We start from the raw sequence: 19659 nt of genomic DNA on the forward strand, positions 1-19659 counted from the left end.
GCTGGACTGATGTGAATCTACAATATACAGATTTTTCACTTTGGAGCAGCCTTCCAATTATGATATCACAGACTGCATATTCATAAGTCACTCCAGCACTGGTCACATTTAGACTTCTTAAGCTGCCTAGTTTTCTGCAGCTTGACAAACTCAATAAATATATTGCAAAGGTGAAAATAATATGTTATTTTGGTATCTTTTAAGTAAAGTTTGTATTTTTTCCAAGGAAGCTCAATGGAGGCTTTTCAAAATTATTTCTTTTGAAATGAAAACACTCCACTGAATTAGAATTACCTTTTTGTAGTTAGCTCTAGTTATGGTTCCAATGGACAATGGGGCCATTTTGCCATATTCATCTAAGCAAGGAGTTGTGTTTGACTTTCTCATGGGTAGATACATCTAACAAGAGGTCAGTGTATTCCTCTAGTGCTGCAAAACTGGTGCTGACAGTGATAAAAAATCATTGGCATTGCAGAAAGAATAATGATGAGCTATGACACCAAAACTGAAACAGTTAAACAGTGTTACTTTCCAGATTCCTGACTATGTAAATACTTCTGAGGAGAGGGATGTTAATCCTATTAGAATTAAAGCGAAATTAATCCTAATTAAAAATTTTATTGCAAAACTGAAGTACAAATGGAGGATGTACTTTCCCTTACATATCTTTTTGTAGCATAAGATTGTTTCGGAATTTTGTAAGAGATAAGGAGATGTTTGAGATTGGGCTGCATTGAATTTTTTTTGCAGAATGGAAATTTTTAACATGCTGCCCTTTTCTAGGCACCTTGTAACTTGGCAAAAATAACCTGATAAATGTGTACATTTGTTCATGTAAAAAGTATCAATAAAATCATTGAAATATCTTGACATAAATACAGAAAGTAAATATGGCATTTTTTCCAAACTACACTCATGGTAGATACTGCAGTTGGCTAAAACAGTTATTCACCAAATTTTATCAAATTAATTGTGAGTTAACTGTGAGTGTTCCTAATAAAGCTTTAAAATAATTATAGTTGTTGTGCCAGCAATTAATAAGAAAATGTGGAATAATATTAATGTATTCACATCATAGGGAATGCAGGCTACTTTATTGTTTAAAATACACTGCCTTGATCTGAAATTTGTATTGATTGAAAAATTAGTTTGGTAAACCTTGATTTAGGGGATTTGATTTAGGGGAAATCAAATCAATGGAAATTCTAGTGTGCTGTAAGTGCCTGATTGTTCTAGTACAGAAATGTTGTTCTGTTCATACTGAAACAATATGTAGCTTAGAGGTGGAAAATACTGTACAGTTAAAAAGGTTGTCTTTTCTATACTGAGAGAGCAAACCAAGATCTTAGTTTATGAGACACACACTACATCTGTATTCAGAAGTGGTGTTTGTTTCTTAGAGCAATTGTGTATTGCTTAAAAATGTATGCTGTGCTGAAGTTATGATATAATGCTTTATTTAAGTCCTAATTTCAAATTTCTCTGTGAAGTTAATTTTAAAAATCTATGGTGTTAGAAATACCAGAGATAACTGCTGACCACCCAGAAGTTCAAGCCATAGTAGAAGGAGCCATGAAAAGTGTGTCATTCTCTGAAGATGCAATGTCATCTCAAATATATGCTGAAGCACTGGAGGAAGCTATTGCAGGGGTGAGACTACAAGTACTATACAGCAAAGTACTTTTTTCCTAAGAGGAACTTCTAACACTTTATGCATTATCCATATATGTTCTTAGTAATTCCATTTGAGAGATCAGTTTTATTTATATCACATAGCTCAAAAGCTTACATAGGGTTGAGGAGACACTGAGGAAGAGCATGAAAGGCAAATCTAATGAGGACTATTTTACAGTCCTTTATATATAACGAAAATATGTGTGTACATGTGTGTATATATTTCACACACTTATACAGAAATTATTTCTGTCTTGCAAATTACCTGAGCTACAAATTGTTAATGGCTGGGAGAATTATCTGACAGATCATTGTCTGCTTGCTCAGTTCTTATATTTGTAGTCATTATCAAAGAACTGAACATCAGATATAAGAGTTTGAAAATAATTGTTTATGAAGATTTATCCAAGAATCTTGAAATGTTTTGAATTTGTTCAATGGTATGTAACTATTGAAACTGGAGTGTAAATTCTTTATAGGCAAGCTTTACATTAGTCTCTTCTGTTTAAAATGTTTTTCATTTCATTCAGACATATATAAAGTTATAAATGTCTTACTTTTTATTGACCTGAAATGACAATGAGGAAAAACCATAGCATTTAGAAAGTAATTTTGTATTGTGCAGTCTTTTTTTTGTACAGTTCACTTAAGTCTTTTTATATTCCTGAATGTGACATTTTCTAACAGCTTATGAAGACGAACAAAGACAGGTTTCCTGGTGCTTCAGAAAAAGGAGGGTGGGTAGTGGATAACTACCCTCTGTCAATAGAACACTGGTCAGCTTTATCAGAGAAAGGACTCCTACCTGACACTGTTGTCTGTCTGAAGGATACACAAAAAGATGGTTAGTAAATGCACCCTAATGCAACTTTATATTTTCTTTCAATATTTCTGTGTTGATATCTGCATATAAAACATACTTGTGAGAAAAACTAGTAGTTATGTCCCATTCATAAAGCTTCAGGGGTCTGGAGAATGAATCATCCAGTGTATCAACAAGAGTACCACAATTTCTTACACTTTGGAGTTAGGGAATTGCACAGAATTTAAAAGAGGAATACTTTGTTATAACAGCAAAGATTCCTTCAATTTTAAATCAGTTTTGATTTTTCTCCTATTTACAACCAGCAGGAAATACCAGCAGACTCTTGTAGCATCAGACTTTTGTATTCTTTGGCTGGCTGGCTGGCCACCAGCAGTGTGGCTGTTGGTCAAAGTGCTCTACCTTGTTTTTCCCATTTGCAAAATCAGAGGTATGAAATTTTTCAGCTTGAGAGAAAATGCAAGGGGAAAATACTTGTATGCAGGGGTATCCTGTTCTCCATTATGGGATCAAAAATAAACCCCAGTAACTTCCTACCCAGATGGATACCATGGCTTAGTGTCCATGAATTCAAAGTAAGGCATCTTTACTTTATTCTTTCCAGCCAAAAGGAAGACTGGCACTAGGCATCAATAACTGAACACATTCATGAACTGTTAAAAGTTTATCTGTCAAATCATGTCTTCATTAATCATATTTGCTTGATTCATACCACACCACAAATTTAATTGACCTTTGACAATGTTTGATCATTACCTGTTCCACCCAGTCCATTATCAAAAAATCTTTCAGTGGCAGAAACTTCCATTGAAGAAAGGCATGATGGGTCTATTCACATATAGTTCAAGAAAACTCATTAGGTGCCCAGCATTGGAATCAGTTCAGAGAACTTTTCAAACCCTTGTCCCTGCAAATAAAAATCGACCTGAAAAAATCAAGGTTACACAGTTTACTCAGAACAGATTTCTTATTTAAAAAAAACCCCAGCTTTTCAGAAGTATGTCAGCTGATCAGCAAATCATCCTCACACCTCAGGAACAGTACCTAAACTACTTAGTCCCACAGCTTTGTGAAATTTTGTAACTAAAAATGTTTCAGTGTGGCCAGACCTCATACATAGACTAAACACTGGCTGAACATTTCTATGAGAAAGTCCTAGATCCAGTGTTTGTCAGAAAACCATATTTGCAGAAGCTGTCATTCAAGACTTCAAACACTTTTGGAAAGAACCTAGGGGCAAATTGCATTTCCATGCCTCATCTTTGCTTCCAGCCATTCCAAGCTTATTGAAATGTTCATGAACCTAGTTTCTGGGACACAGTGCATTGTCCTTTCACACAACCACAAAAAGCATCTCCTTCCTGTAGCTGGCATATGGTAATGAAATGTCAATACTGTGTGCTAAATAATAAACATCAGGAGTCTGCCTCTAGCCTGTACTGCAGGGAGAGCTCTGAGCTGGGAGAGAATTATATTAAATTTCTCTCTTCGTTTCTCAAAATTTAACAAATTAGTGAATTAGTTGGATAGAAGAAGTGGGAGAGATGCTTTCAGAATTATATTAAATTTCTCTTCACTTCTCAAAATTTAACAAATTAGTGAATTAGTTGGATAGAAGAAAAGGTTGTCTCAGTTCTGGTTGGTAACTGCTCCTTTTCTTTTTTATTCTTTTTTATTTTTTATTTTGTGAAGGGAAGAATATGGGAATTCATAGCAGAGGCTTTCAAATTAGAGCCTCTCTAGAGCCTTCCTGTTATGTGCTTCCTTCCTGCAGTATACACCCCTCTGTCATTTCCACTAGTACTAGTACCTAGCTCTGAATTACTTGCTGTAATCTGAACAACCTGTTTTATACTCTTGCTAGTATAAAAATTTAGCTAAAAAATGCAGAGTTTTGCTTATGCATATATTTCCTTGAATTTAGCTATTTTGTTTCACTTTATTATTTTTATTTGCACAATTGTGTTGACTCTTTACTTGATTCCCACTCGTTTCTGTCATCTAAGTAATCATGTAGTTGTGAAGTTTGCATTTTCACAGCAATCACTTTAGTTTTATACAGATGCATTAAAGTCATTACTGTCATGTGATTGTGCTGCAGGAGCCTGTATACTACGCAGAGCATACCTAGCAAGTAAGAATGAAAATAAGTCTAAGATTTTGGAAAGACCAACAGATGAAGCCTTAGAAAAGAAAGAAGATGATGCAAGGTAAAATATTCCAAATATTTGAATGTATAAAATGAGCACAAGAAAATTCTAGCCTCACTTTGTGTTAAAGGTATCAGTGCATTTATCACACAAATTAACTAAAGCAGTACACTAAGACTAGTTATCATAGATGGGAAATAATCCAATATCTGTTGTCTTTGAGGCATATTACATTTATATCAGTACATATAGTGGCAGTAAAATCTCCTTCTGAATGCTTTTTCATTAGCCTTTCATTAATCCAACCTTTTAATGCAATGAGACAAGAAAATTTTAGATAGTAAAATACATATGATTTTTATTTTTTACAATCAAAATTATATTTCCACATCTTTACATTTAATATATCTGCAACTGGCTTTTGTAATATTTGTAATGGTCTTAAGAGAAATAAACTTTTATTTACAGAGGAGGAATGGAAGAAGCACTGACATCAGAGGAAGATCAGTCTTCAGATCCTGCTGAGGAGAAAGGTGTGTATCATTTGACTTCCGATATAATTATGTGTTTCAATCATTTAGTGGTTTGATTTTCCAGTTTTGATTTCCTTTTTTACATTCAGCAACTAGAAAAATGACTTTTGGTTACTCTCTTCACTGGTTACCCTCTTCACACATTTCTTTGTGTCATTCCTCATGGATGTTACAGAATAGAGATGGTTTCCATTAAATCAGCCAGCACTGTTGCAGTTTTCAGTAAATCCAAAGGATGGGATTCTATCTCCTCTAGTAACTTTTCTATGTGGATTATTAACTGTCTTGAAACTACTCATCAAAAAATCTCTAGCTCTTTAAAAGGTACAAAGCATTTCTGGAACTTAGTCAATAGTTAATGAGAAAATCACAAAACTGTCTGATTTTTCTGGTCTTCCTCCAGTGAGCTCAACCTGAAGTAATTAAAAGGGAATGGAAATGAGTTCAGCAGTGGCCCTCTTAACATGCATTGGGAATTGCTCAATCTGATAGCAATACACATTATGAATTGCTGAATCCAGAAGCCCAGCAGGGGTGAGGCTGTGGCAGCTCTGTGTCCCCAGGACCACGCAACGAGTCTGAGCATGTATTCCCATTTCCCCTTTCATCCTCTTTTTACTCTATTATCCGTGCTAGTTCCTCTCCAATCCACTTTGATCCTTCCTTCTCCTTGCCTTCTCAGAAAAGCTTCCTAATATTATAAATCTCCCACAATCCCAAACTGCTTTTCCCCTAATGAATCTCATGCCCTGTAGGCAGTAATACGCCTCAGACAGAGAGCTTCTTGAGGTGACCCATCTCAGTAGATTTCACACCCAGACAATGCCTTCATCATCATCTTCTAATGGCCCTGAGGAGTGTCAAGTCAAGGTTATATTTGTTGTGATTAGGTTTTGGGGGTTCAGCTATCTGTCATTGTTTCTCCCCTCCTTTGTGCTTATGGAGATTAGTCTTTAACAGTGTAAATTAACACCATAAAAACTAATGGAATTCTGTGTATTACATGAGGCTTGCCCTCTGGTAACAACATAAATAAAACATTTTGGGTAAAGGTGTTCTTATTTGTTGCTTTCTATATTGACAGAACCACATATTTTTTTGTTTCCTGTAAAGACCCTACTTTATATCAGAATTATGTTATACTTAATTTCCAGCAGAGAAAATAGAATTGTCCTGGGCAGAAGTGAATAGTCTGTGAGGAGTGAGATTTTTGCAGCAGACCAGCTGTCATAAATAGGCTGGATTTTTGCACCTCAGATTCTGTCAGTTGAATTGAGGCTTAGAGTTAATTCCAGTTAGTTTCAATGATTTGAGCCTCAATAGTCCAAAAAGCTGCAGGATTTTACTTCCGTCTTAGCCTTCTTTAATCACTGCCCAGTTTCTTAGAAAAATGTTTTTGTCTGATTTGGATCAGCTGTCACAATAAATTACCATGCATAAATATCTGTCTCTATATTATGAACTAGGTTGGGGACTTTGGAGTATTTTCTTTCTCTGCTATACAGTCTCAAGATTTCCCATTCATAGCCTAAATTATCACCCAAGGCCTGGAGATGAATTCCGACTTTCATTTTTTCTCATCAAGGATCTAGACTGCTACTGCCATTTTTCTTTCAAACACAATATACTGGTTTCTATACAAAATTACTGTGGCCAAGCTTAAGTTCTGTATTACCAGTATGTCTCACGTACATTCTCTTTCCTGACCTAGTCTGGCATTTATTTTACATATATATTTTAACAAGGCCTAAGTTGTAAAGGTAGTATAAGATAGACTGAATAAGATAGCATGCTTTTAAATTTTAATGAGGTAATATCTCACCTACTCTGAAAAAAATATTGTAGCTTTCTAGGGTTCTTTAAATTGCATGTAAGCTTTATAAAAAAATCCACATTATAACTTTTATAGTTTCTAATAAAATACATAGCTTTTCTCCAAAGTGAATAAATCCTATAGCATTATATATAAAGGCTTCTACAAAGATATTTTGTCATCCTCATCTCAAATAACAAAGTTCATGGTAGTTTGGAATATCTAACTAATGTTGATCTGAGCGCATCAAAACAACATTTAATGATGATAGACGTAATAATGTCATGTGGTCTTAAGACATGTTAAGTCCTTGTTCAGAGAAAATCATGTTTTCCTATGCCTACATTTTATTTCAATAATCAAACCCTGACTCACCAAAACACTTCAGTCATGCTGCTCTTAGCCTGACATCGTTTCATTTCACATGTAGTGCCATCAACACATTGACTGCAGCTTTTCTCCCATGTGACATGTCTTTGCAGCAATATAGACAAATGTTCACAGTTCACATGTTTCCAGTTTGTTGGGGTTTTATAATATATAGCAGTTATGATATAAAAAACGATAGCTCAGAAAAAATACTCCAGAGCCCAAATCCTACTCTTTTGGTCTCTCATATATGGTATCCTATGGGAATGGCTCAAATCTGCACCAGGAGAGGCTTAAATTTAGCATCAGGAAGTGTTTCTTTACTGAGAAGGTGGTAAAACACCAGAACAGGATTCCTAGAGATGTGAGTGATACCCCAAACCATTTAAGAAATATTTAGGAAATGCCACTAATAACATTCTTTAACTTTTGGTCAGCCCTCAATTGCTCAGTTGATGAGGAGTAGATGATCATTGGAGGTCCCTTCCAAATAGAATAGTTCTGTTCTATTCTATTCTATTCTATTCTATTCCATTCCATCCATTCCATTCCATTCCATTCTATATAAGTAGAAGCATATTTTAATAATCAGAAATTTTGTCATGTCAGTGGAATCTGGGATTACTTCAGCACTGAACATATTCAAGTTTATATTATTGTCTGTGTTTAAAAAATGGTTTCAGCAATGAACAAGGTACTTACACATGTCTTAATGAGAGTAAAAGTAACTGGAGAAGGAGACTTCATGTACATCTAACAAATGTATTTAAGTGAGCTAAGAAGCTAAGTTCAATGCTGAAATGTCTGCTAAAGATATAGAAATCAATTTATGTGGTAACTCTTGCTTGTAATGTCTCACTGAAAATTATAGCCTCGTATATTTTTTTCATGTCCTTTGACACAATTATTCTGAGGGTTTTTTTTAGGATTTTCTTACTTTATTTAAGCATTTTTGCAGAAGCTTTGCATGAGTATGATTGTATTTATACTAGGAGACAGCTATATCAATTCATGAAACTATATTTCAGTTGTTGTAGATGAGTTCTCAGCTTCAAGCAAGTAATTTGCAATCACTGTGGGTTCACTCCAATCTTCCTGAAGTAATACTTGGCATATTCTTTTCTTGCCACATTTCTGCCAGAGATTACTTCCTTTCTATAGCAAACTCAACTGGAGCACACATGCTTATGCCTCAGTAGCTCAGGCTGGTGTGTTTGTACAACCCCATCTTCACTGATGTCTCTTCTGCTGCTCTTGCTATTTGCTAAGAAGGTTTTGGCAAAAATAAATCAGTGGCTGGGCTCATAATTCCAGATGTCACCTCTTATGCTTGTGCTTTCACAGCTGTTAAGATCGGTATTAATTATAAACTCTTTAATATTGATTCCCAACTCTTTAATATTGATCTTCTTTCTCGTTACAGATGGTAGAGAGTAGCCTTCTCTTAGGCTTTTATTCTATTTTCTTGCTTTTTTATTTTTATCATCACGTTAAATTCAGTAAGATATTTGAAACAACAACAGCAAAAAATAATTAAACCTGTTCATGTTAGTGCATTTCCTATTTAGTCCTTGAAGATAAATACTTTTTGGAATTAATTGTAATTATAACATTTACCAGGCAGATGATGTGTGCTCAGTCCTACAGCGTCTAAATATATTTCCTTTGTTTTTCTTGACTGACTTGCATCCTGGTTTGTGCTTTCCCCTACCTTTAACTGGAGGCTTTTCAGAGAGAGAGTTTGGACAAGGACAGTTATTAAAATGGAGATGAGTGATTGCAAATTACTTGTACAGCAAACTTCAAAGCAAGCTCTAGTCATATTACCTTCACAGTTTGTTCAGTGTGTGAGCAAAGCTACATTATCTTCAAAGCTACTTTCTGCTGTCCTTCATAAATCAGATGTGATAATTGAATTTTAATACCTGTAATCCCAGCATTTTAGGCAGAGAAATTTCAAAATTCAAAAACCAGAAAGATTAAGAACAACTTCCTCAATTAAATCCCAAATACCTTCAGTTCTTAAATTCTTTTAGTCTCTCATTCAGATAAATAAAGACTAAGGAATATTGGTGGAGAACAACTATGCAATGTTTTGCAGAAGAAAAAAGAACGAGAGCTTTAGATTTTAAAATATACATTTTAGCTTTTATCTGCTAGAATTTTTAAAATATTTTAAAGAACAAACCAGAAAAAAATAAAATAGAAACCATTTTATTTTAATAGAAAGTTGTTAAATATACATATTTTTATGCATTAGAACCAACTTTATCTGTAAACCAAAGTTGTCTTTCCAATTAAAAAAATCAGTACATACAATATAAGTTTGTCTATTGAGCACATTTCACTGTGACATGCTGAAGATTATTTGGCAGTATGTATTTATAAGAAATGAAAAGTCTTTATAAACAAACTACAGTCTGTTTCAAAAAGGCAAGTGAAAATACATTCATAATGAAATACAGATCAGTTCCAAGAAATGGAAAGTGTCGCTGTTATGGTATATTTTGCCTTTCTGTTTATTTTGCTAGTTAAGCTCTAATAAAGAAGACATGCTGGCTTCTGGTGTGTCTGTGTCAGCTTTAGCAGTGTTTCAATGAGGAGAAAAGAAGGACTTTTTCATCTTTTTTGATATTGCATATGGACTGAGAGAAGAATAAGTCACAGATACCAGGATATTAAAGGCTCTCTTTCCCCAACAATTCACTTAGAGAATGTGGGGGCAGAAAGCCTTCTAGGATTATTTGTCACTATGGTAACGATGCTCAGTAAAAGCACAGAACATGCAGAACAAAAGAATACGAGAAATTGGCATATAGGCATTCCCTACAAAAGCCCAAGATGTAAGGCTGGGGAAGATTGTTTCCTATCACCATTGTGATAAGAAAATTAAATTAAGAACAGTACTGTTAGGTAGAAGGCCATCTCCTTGGAGAGAAAGTTGTTTGCATTTTTATAGAATTTATTTTTAAACCACTGCTGTCTTTTAATGTATTTTTCTTGACTATATTTTTAATTTTTAAAAGCTATCTTCTCACCATAAATGAAGTTGCCAAGCAGAGTTATTATAATTTATATCTAATGGCAAAGGTACAGCTGCCTTACTTGGTCCCTGGTGAGACAAACTAAATGTCAGGGAGACAACATTTTTGTCATAATAAGGTTCAAATACCTGAACCAAAACCAAATGAGGTTTGGGTTGTCTGATTTTTGTTCTGTCTCTTTTCACTGGGAATGTAAACATCTTTCCAGGGGAAAATTTCTCCAGTTCACTTAGACCGGGGTAATCTATTTGAAGGTTCTATAAGTATGCAATAATAGCTGCTGGATATGTTTCCTTAAGTAACAAAACCTTCTGGATAGAGGTATTCTGTTGAAATTATGTGTCTAAAGTAGCAAAACAAAGCTGGAACACATGCTGGTCAATCTTTTGCTAAATATGGTCTGTCAGGAAAAGTAACATGAATTGTAAGTGCATTTGAGATAAAGGTCATGGGAACTACTCTATTAAGTGGATTCATTGCCATGTTCAATATTCCGTCTCAGATGATGCCAAATATTCATTTAAATCTCTCGTTCTGCTTGTATATTTCCAAAGTGTCATGACCTACTGAGAACTGAGAGGTTTTTAAAGGGTTGGACTGTAACATGATCTGTTGAAAGCCAGATCCAGCCAGCCCTCATCCCACATGTGCTACTGCTGTGGGTAGGACTGTGGTTCACAAGGCAGCACATGTGATTTCTGCAGTGTGACTGTGCCAGGGAAGACATGTGCCAGCAGCAGTTAGTGTAACCCAGTTATTAATGTATTCTTTCCCTCTTTTCTTAAAATCTGTGTTCCTGAGGGAGTCATCATTACATACTGCATCAGAGCTGCCCAAATGCAAGCAGGTTTTACCTGGTTAAATCTCTGTCTCATTTGGAATTTATCACTGCAGAATGCAATATAATTAATGGCATCATTTGCACGACATCTTTTAATATACATGAAAAGGTATATTTATGTTACTATTTAGAATCATGGTAAGAGGCAAAAATGTCATTGCAGGGTATATATAATGACATATATAGAATTAATGCCCAGTTTAGAAAAATGCAAATGTTTGTAAGCCTTTTCAAGGGAAAACAATATTTCTAATTCAAGATCAAACTATTTGAAATCTGCAAGGTGTCTCTCTTTAATGATATTCCCTTTTGCACTTTGATTTACGTTTAGACTAATAATCAAATAAGAGGAAGGTTAGCCACTAAGGTGTCAAATAGTTGTGTTGTTCAAAACTAAAAAAAAAGGGGGAGATGTATTAAGTATTGGTCATTATAAAAGACCACAAAAGTACTTGTTAAAATGCTTATTTGTTAATAGTTTTGCAGTTTACCTTGACTGTGCAATGGTATTGCTGGAGCAGGGGCTGACAGCCCTGAGGGCTGACAGGGGGTCCTAGGCTGTGGGCAAGTGGGGGTCCCTGAGCCAGCACATGAGTTGCTATAGAGAGCCCAACTTGCTTCAAAGCTCAGTTAATCATGGATATCATTCAGGTAAATGGTGGTAGTGAGAGAATGAAAGCTTCAATGTCAAAAGTAGAAGAATATAATTGTTAAAAGCATATAAATATTTTGAAATGTAGCCTATTTCTAGAGAGCTACACATTGTGACACAGATCCTTAAGAAGATGTAGACAATGCAGTGCCCAAAACTCCCACACTACCTCTAAAGGGCCTGATTTCATGTATGGACTAAAGGGTTGTAGAAATAGGCATAAGTAGCAAACTAGCAAGGGACCGACCTTAGTGGGCCATGAAGGAATTTCAAAAGAGGGTGTGTTAGATATGGTCCTTGTTCTGAAGGCACTCACATATCCCAGCTGATATTGGCACTTGGAGGTGATGCTTTAGTTGGTAGAATATTACACAAGAATTTGGCAGCATCTTTACTCTGACGATTACAATTTGATCTGTTTCTTGCCAAATCTTACTGGTACCTAATCACTGAAACCCTGATACATTGTACACGTTTTGCCTTTTGGCTCTGTTTTGGAAAATTAAATTAGTCATTTGCAAATTTCTTCAACAGTCCACAAGAGGAGATTGAGAGATACTTGGTTCTGGGAGGAAATACATATTCTTAATGAAGAAAATTGTAACAGGGCAATCTAACTCTTCATAAGCCAGAAAAATTGTTTGGATTTTTCAGGGACAAATTCAAAATGAATGTTACAGTGCTGCAATTTGACAGAGTGAGCATTGGCCTGCTTAATGCCAGAGAGTGACCATAAAGCATTGGGGTTTTAATGTTTTGTATTTTTGAGAAAGTAGTCAAAGCTTTTTACATACAAGGTATTACGAAAGACTTTCATTTTTAGTAATACCTCTGCTTTGTTCATGTAGGAAGTTACATAAGGAAGAACAGTAGCAATGGTCCTTTTTATGTAAAAAATCAGTTGAAGTTCATTGGAATAGGCTGAGCGTGTTGTTACTTGTGTCAAAATCTGTTCATGCTCTTTCAAACTAAAAACAAGACAGGAACAACAAGAGAAGGGGAAAATTTTGGAGAAATAGAGAATAATTTCATTCACTGATACGTTTTTTTCTTGTATCTTCATTTCTGGCAAGAAAAAAACACAGCATATGCTGTAAGTCCCAGCAAACTTGGAGTAATATCAGATCATTTAACTCACTGTTCTCAACTGCTTTTCTGTCTTTTAGCTGACATCATTTATTAACAGAACACAAAAGAAAAATTACAAGAAAAAAAGACAATCAGAGTTGAAAATTATATAAGTGCAGAGAATGGGAACAGAAGCAACAACACCACATTGCTGCTGCCAGTGACAAGGTCTTTATGGTGTCATGTAGCCACTTGGGTATCATCATCAAGCTGAGATAGGACTTTGTCTCAGGATTTTCAGGGTCTAACAACATATGAATGGATAGTAATTGCAGCCCTATCTAGCTCCTAATTGGAACCTTTTTTAATGTGTCAATATCAAGTTTTTAATTACATATCTGTTGTCAATATCAAGTTTTAAATTCAACATCAGCTGTCAATATCAAGTTCTTAATTCCATCTGTCTTCTTCAGCAAGAAATTGTGGTGGAAGAAACTAACCCCTTGTTTATTTGCTCACAGAGTATGACAACACATTTGGTATGGTTTTGTCATGTTTACAATGTATACTACCTGTGACTTTCTTATTTATATTAATGCATCCTTTCAGTCTCTAAATTCTGTCAGCTTTCTGTGAGACAGTGTTAGGAAACATGCTTGGACTGATCTTAAACAACAGACGCTACAAATTTCTGCATGTTCCTTAAGAGATTAAAGTATTCTTTTTTTCTTAATTACTAAACAAGTGATTGTATGCAGACATGGCTTCATTAAAGCCAGAATTTCCTGTGAGAGTTTCCCAGTTCCAGTATTTACAGAGGGAAGTCATGATAAGATTATTTACATTATTTTCATTTATTTGTTCATTCAAATTCTTCCCATACTAGCATAAGGCATGACTATATGGAGAGTCTGTTAAAAGCTGTTCATCATTGAACCATAATTTTTAGATTAATGTATTCTGTATTGTATTTCTTTGCAGAAAGAGTCATATTTCTTTTGAGTGCTGATTTAAATAACCATATACAAATGTATTTCAGCAATTTGACCTCATTTATTTTCCTGAAAAAGCCTCAGTTTATAGAGTATCAACATAATTAACTATGAGTTTACAAAGTGTCTTTGTAAACTACTAATATAATAATTCATAATTATGGGGAGGAAGAAGCATTAAAAAGTATACCACCACATTTTAGCAATATAAAAATAGTCCTAAAGGAGAATGATGGTTTTTAAATGTAAAAAATTTTAGAGGAGCATTGTCTATTTTACATTATTTGATTTTCAGAAATCATGCAACCTGAGTTTGCAGAGGATGGTTTTCCAGATACAGAAGAAATGAAAACAATTAAAATGAAGATTGACCTTTTCATGAATGATTGGGAAAATGTGGAATCAGAAATCAGGCAGTCATCTCAAATTCAGGTGGTTGTTTTAGAGATTGCTGAGCAAACACCAGAAAGTCTGCTTAATCAAACTGTGCTGGTTATGGAAAGTAAGTAATACTGTTTATGTAATTATTATCACTTGAACTATCAAGAGGGATTTTGGATAGCTCAAGCGACAAGCAAATTAGGGAGTGGGTTATACTCAGTTTGATATTGCTAATACAAAGAGGGTCATACTGTGTTCTCTGAGTCAGCTGAAAAGCATAGTAGCAGCCTTTCAGACATCTAAGAGTGGGGGAAATATATATATTTGAAATAGATATATTATATGGCTATGCAAATAGGTGCATAATAGCTCACTAAACATTCTGATAGCATATTTCCACAGTTACTTGTTCTATTTGTGTATGCCAGGATACTGGTTTGAGAAATGGACAGATAGTGAAGGTTCACTAATGTGTAATATTTATTGGGTTAGTGAGGCTTTCAGGGTGTGTAATAATCTAACCTAACCACCTGCACAGACTGTACTTCAAAACTGAATTTTATATTTTTTATTTTAAAATCAATATTTATTTGGCAAATTGCATTTCTTCATTTGTGTGGTCTTGCAGAATTTTGAGCACTGGATAAATAATACTACATTTTTCCTATTATTACTACAAATCAAGTGTTTTATTAACCAAAACATCTATTGTTCTGGCTCTATAATAAACTGAAATTTGAGTGATGGTTCTTCCCAATAAGTAACAGGAAAAAAAACTTGGCAAACAGTAATGGTACTATCTGCATGTGTATGTGTAATACTTTTGTAATACAAGTTCCTATTGAAAATACATTTTACTTCAACTAAAAACAACCTGTAGAATTTCCATTTTTGCAGGAGGCAATATACTAATTTCCACATCTAGGGAGAGCATTTTGTTCTGTGAGTAGAAGAAATGCAAGATATAGTTGGCAATATTTTCTTCCATGTATGTGCTTACTGTCATGGACAAAGAGAATATATTCTGGTATATCCAAAGACTAACTATTGAAACAAAAAAACCCCAACCTTTTCAGAACCTTTTAAATATTATGGCTGGGAATTATCTGATGAAGACTTAGAGGAGGAAGAACAAGATCTGGCTGCTGAAGCGGAAAATGAGCAAGTAGAAGAGGAAGAAGAAGGTGAAGAAGAGGAAAAGGAAGGGGAAGAAGGGGAAGAAGAGGAAGAAGTAAGCATGCCAGTTTTTATCTATTTATGCTTTTATTATAACTGCTTTATTTTGAGTTTGAACATAACCTCAGAGAAGACAGATTTTGCTTGATCCTGATGGGGTTTTTTTGATCCAGTTGAAGCCTTCTTACTGAATAATTATTAGTATGTACTTCAAGAACACTTTCACTATATTTCTGTGTTGTGGCCAATAGTAGTTTTAGTACAGCAAGAAGCTCATCCCTATGCTGATAGAGAGAATGACTGTACTTAGTTTTGCCAGATGGCAAGGAGGGGTTTTATTAAAGAAACAAATGTGAACTTTGATTTCTGTCAGCTAACAATGATTCCATGAGCCATCATGTAAACATCAGAAGATGCAGAGTCCTGTTCCATTTCAGCTATTGACAATTTTCACACTTTAATGAAATTAGAGGTCTAGCTTTGCCTTTCTATTTTCATCCTGTATTGGAAGATTCCCATCCTCAAATATAACAGTACAGGATATCTACAGACTGAGAGCAGCATTGAATATATTTTTTAGAAATTAACTTTACTGGATAACTAATCTGTCTTCATAACACCAGCTCTCACTGTATTTTCTGAAGAAGTCTACATTTAAACAGACTGGTTTCAAGAACACAATAGCAAAAGATTTTATCATAGATACTTCTACCTTAATTTTTGTCCTCAATGGCTAACTATGATATTCTTGATATTTTTAATTTAATTCTTTTCTCAGTAATTCCCTTGGACAATTTGTTTTCTGACTCAGAATCTAAAAAGTGTGTATTTTCATAGACTTATTTTCAGCATGCAAATTCTTCTGAGAATACCATCCTAATTCAATCGTCATATTTGGCTTTATTTAATCTGATCTACTTAATCTAAGTAAACTCCTGAATTCTAAGAATTATTTACAATTTTCTTATTTTCAGGATGAAGAAACAATTAAGCAAAAGAAAAGGCATATGGGAGACACAAAACACTTTTGTCCAGTCAGTCTGAAAGAGAACTTTGTCCTCCACCCTGGACTTCAGGAACATGCAGCTAAATATAAAGAAAAGATTTATTACTTTTCAACTTCTGAGTACAGAGATAAATTTTTGAAGAACCCTGAGGAGTATGTGGCTCACAATGAACCACTACAAGTGAGAATCTTAAAAATTATTTAAAGCAGATAATAGCAGATTAACTACTTTACATTTCCTTTTAGATTTGTTTATCATGGCTGATTTTTTTTTAAGTAACAACATATTAGGCAAGTCCTTGAAGCAAATAAAACCCATGGCTTCCCTAGTGATTTTTAATGTAAATTTGAATTAACACATTGAATTAATGATGCAAATATGGCAGAAAAGAGAGGAAGATTATAAAGGCTTGCAATAATCTTAAAATGTGTTTAAAAAGTGACACATATTGGGGTTTTTTGTAACTTGAAAAAGGGTAAAAGAACAGAAGATTTACCAGACTTGTCTAATGAAGTTTCATTTTTACCTGCTGATAGTAGGGTAGTAGATTTGTTTGGTGTTTCCAGAGAGCAAGTAGTTTAGTTAGAACAGCAATAGAAAATCTGGGAATATTAAAATACAAAAGTATGTAACCGTTTTTTCTGGATTTCTTAATAATGATATTTTTGAAGTGAAAAACAGTAGGGGGTGTGTGCACTGTATGATCCAAAATGTTACAGAATATTCCGTTTCTTTCCTATAGGCTCCTCCTTTACGGGTGTGTTTACTTGGGATTCATGGAGCAGGTAAAACTACTTGTGCACGAGAGATAACAGATAAATTAGGCATTTTCCATATTCAGTTTGAAGAATATCTACAGGAATTGATTTTACCCAAAACTAAAAGGAAAGTTGGGCCCTCTTTTGATGAAGATCATGAAGATGACAATAAAATACCAGAGGAACTGGAAGACTTCTCTCAGACCATAACTGAAATTGAAACAGAAAAAACCAAACAGGTAATATTTTATACATCCATACACAAAATAACCATTTTCTGGCCAAAATAGGAATTTCATATAAAATTATAAAAATTGTAAAATTATGTTAAATTAAATACTTGATGAAATTTGGAAATAATATTTCATGACAACATTTTATAAATATCACAAGCATCCCTCAAAACATTTTCAAGAGTTATTTACAGATTTTTTATAAATATTAGAGATAGATGCTAAATGCCTAATGGAAGACCACCTGAGGGGAAAAAAGGGTGGAGGTCAGAATAATAATGGGAAGGCATGGTTTCCTTTAACTGTTTATAATATGCAGATTCAGTCTAGTGCATGTGTTCCAAGTGCACAGGACTTTAAAAATGTTCCCCAGCTGTGCTCTTTGCATTCACTTGGAGCAAAAGAATAGAATGCGTCTACCAACCCTTTGATCTGATCATCCCTCATAAAAAATCAGAAATAGTCATTGTTAGTAACAGGGTAAGCTAGTATTTTTTTAATGCAATAGGTTTCTTAACTTGGATTTTAGTGTTTCTTTGCCTATTGGCAGCAGTTTCAAACCAGAAAAATAAAGCAACTTTTGGGTAGCATAAAATATACCTTGTAGCTTAACTAAAAAAACTGTTTCAAATAGCTGTATGTTCATGATACTGGTAGAATAATTAATGAATTACAATTTTCAGCAAATTAGTGCTTTTTGTTAATCAGGTTGACTACTAGCTTAAAATCGTTATAAATGCACATTCTAAACTCTATCTCTTACAGGATACAATTTCTCTGAAGAAGAAACTTTAACATAACTGCTTATTGGGGAGAGTATTTTATTAGGCAGCGATCTGTTGGGAGAAAAAAAAATCCACTAAGTTTTAATGCAAATAAATTCTTTAGATAGCAATGGATATGATAAAAGCCATTAATTATGTGGAGAAGTCTCACCACAGGTACACAGATATGAATCTTTAAAAAATGTGTAGTGAAAAACTGAAAATCTGTCTCTCACCCAAAAGAAATAAGGATTTATCCAACACTCAAAGATTCAGGAAGAAATGTATTTCTGCATCACATTTTAAGAGCCTTTTTTTTAGTGTGTGCTCCTGATATCTGCCAAGTTCCCTCAAGTTACTAGTCATCAAAGATCTTCAGACACTTCCTACTACAGGATTTAAGGAAGGAGGCAGGAGAGGCAGCAGGCTACAGAGGAGGAGGCATACAGAAACAACTCAGGCACAGTATTAGGAAGATGAGCACCCAATGGAAGTGGAAAATAATGAGGGCTCTGAATTTAATTTTTACTGCTCTTTTACAGCAGTAAAAAATCTAGAAAATATGAGTCTGACACTGAAACATGGTCTTTGCAAGTACAGTTTAATCTGTGGCCTAGAGGGTTCTGTGCTTAACAGGAAAGCTTGGGTAAAAAATGGTACTACTCAAAACCAGAATAGGATCAAATTTGGGATAATTTATATAAACTGGACATATACCAGTCAATGTTGTGCACTTACAGGTGTTGAAAGAGCTGCTAAAGGTACATTAAAGGCCACTCTACTGTCTTGAAAAGTAGAGCCGGTCCCTGATAACTTGGAAGTGTTCTGATGAAATAATACAAGAGCAGGTAATATTGGAAGCAAATGCTTCAGCACAGATACAGTACAGCTCAAAATCATGGATGTCAGAACAAAAATCCAGGTTTTCATCCAAATCAAAAAGCAGGTTATTTTGAAAAGTCAGTTTACAACTTGGTCATCACAGCCAAAAATATGGCAAGTGTTCCTGGCACTGATGATTATGGCTGGCTCTCACTCAATTTTATTTTTTGGCATAAATACATGTCTTACACCAAGGCCTTTCTGTTATTATTCTTTCCTTGTCATTGTTACATCTGCTGGGAAACAATCTTTGACTTAGTAGGTTTTTTCCCTCATGCTTCTTTTAAAGTGCTTAATCTGATGCCATGACCTAAGCACAGCTCATACAATTTCAGTTCAGTTTAGAAACCCATTCATTGGTCCCTGCCCAAAACTCGAGCATAGTTTCCAGGGTTATAGAGCTCCCAGGCATTTTTCTGAATATGAATACCACTGGACTGTCTGATGTCCTATTTTTCACTGACCCTCCAATTTTGCAAAATTTCATTAAATTCCATTG

The 19659-nt window shown here is 34.5% G+C and overlaps 1 protein-coding gene across 1 annotated transcript in view; it reads left to right on the forward strand.

Annotated features, from left to right (window-relative positions):
• AK9 (adenylate kinase 9) overlaps positions 1–19659 on the forward strand; it is a 56289-nt gene that overhangs the window by 16853 nt on the left and 19777 nt on the right. The window contains exons 13-20 of the mRNA XM_041414861.1: positions 1517–1650; positions 2362–2518; positions 4599–4707; positions 5116–5180; positions 14255–14461; positions 15417–15571; positions 16491–16703; positions 17266–17520. Coding sequence (XP_041270795.1) covers positions 1517–1650; positions 2362–2518; positions 4599–4707; positions 5116–5180; positions 14255–14461; positions 15417–15571; positions 16491–16703; positions 17266–17520 — 1295 coding nt within the window. The remainder of the gene's footprint in view (positions 1–1516; positions 1651–2361; positions 2519–4598; positions 4708–5115; positions 5181–14254; positions 14462–15416; positions 15572–16490; positions 16704–17265; positions 17521–19659) is intronic.

This window comes from Onychostruthus taczanowskii, unplaced genomic scaffold, assembly GCF_017590055.1.
Source record: "Onychostruthus taczanowskii isolate IOZ18803 unplaced genomic scaffold, ASM1759005v1 scaffold48, whole genome shotgun sequence".
Lineage (NCBI taxonomy): Eukaryota > Metazoa > Chordata > Aves > Passeriformes > Passeridae > Onychostruthus > Onychostruthus taczanowskii.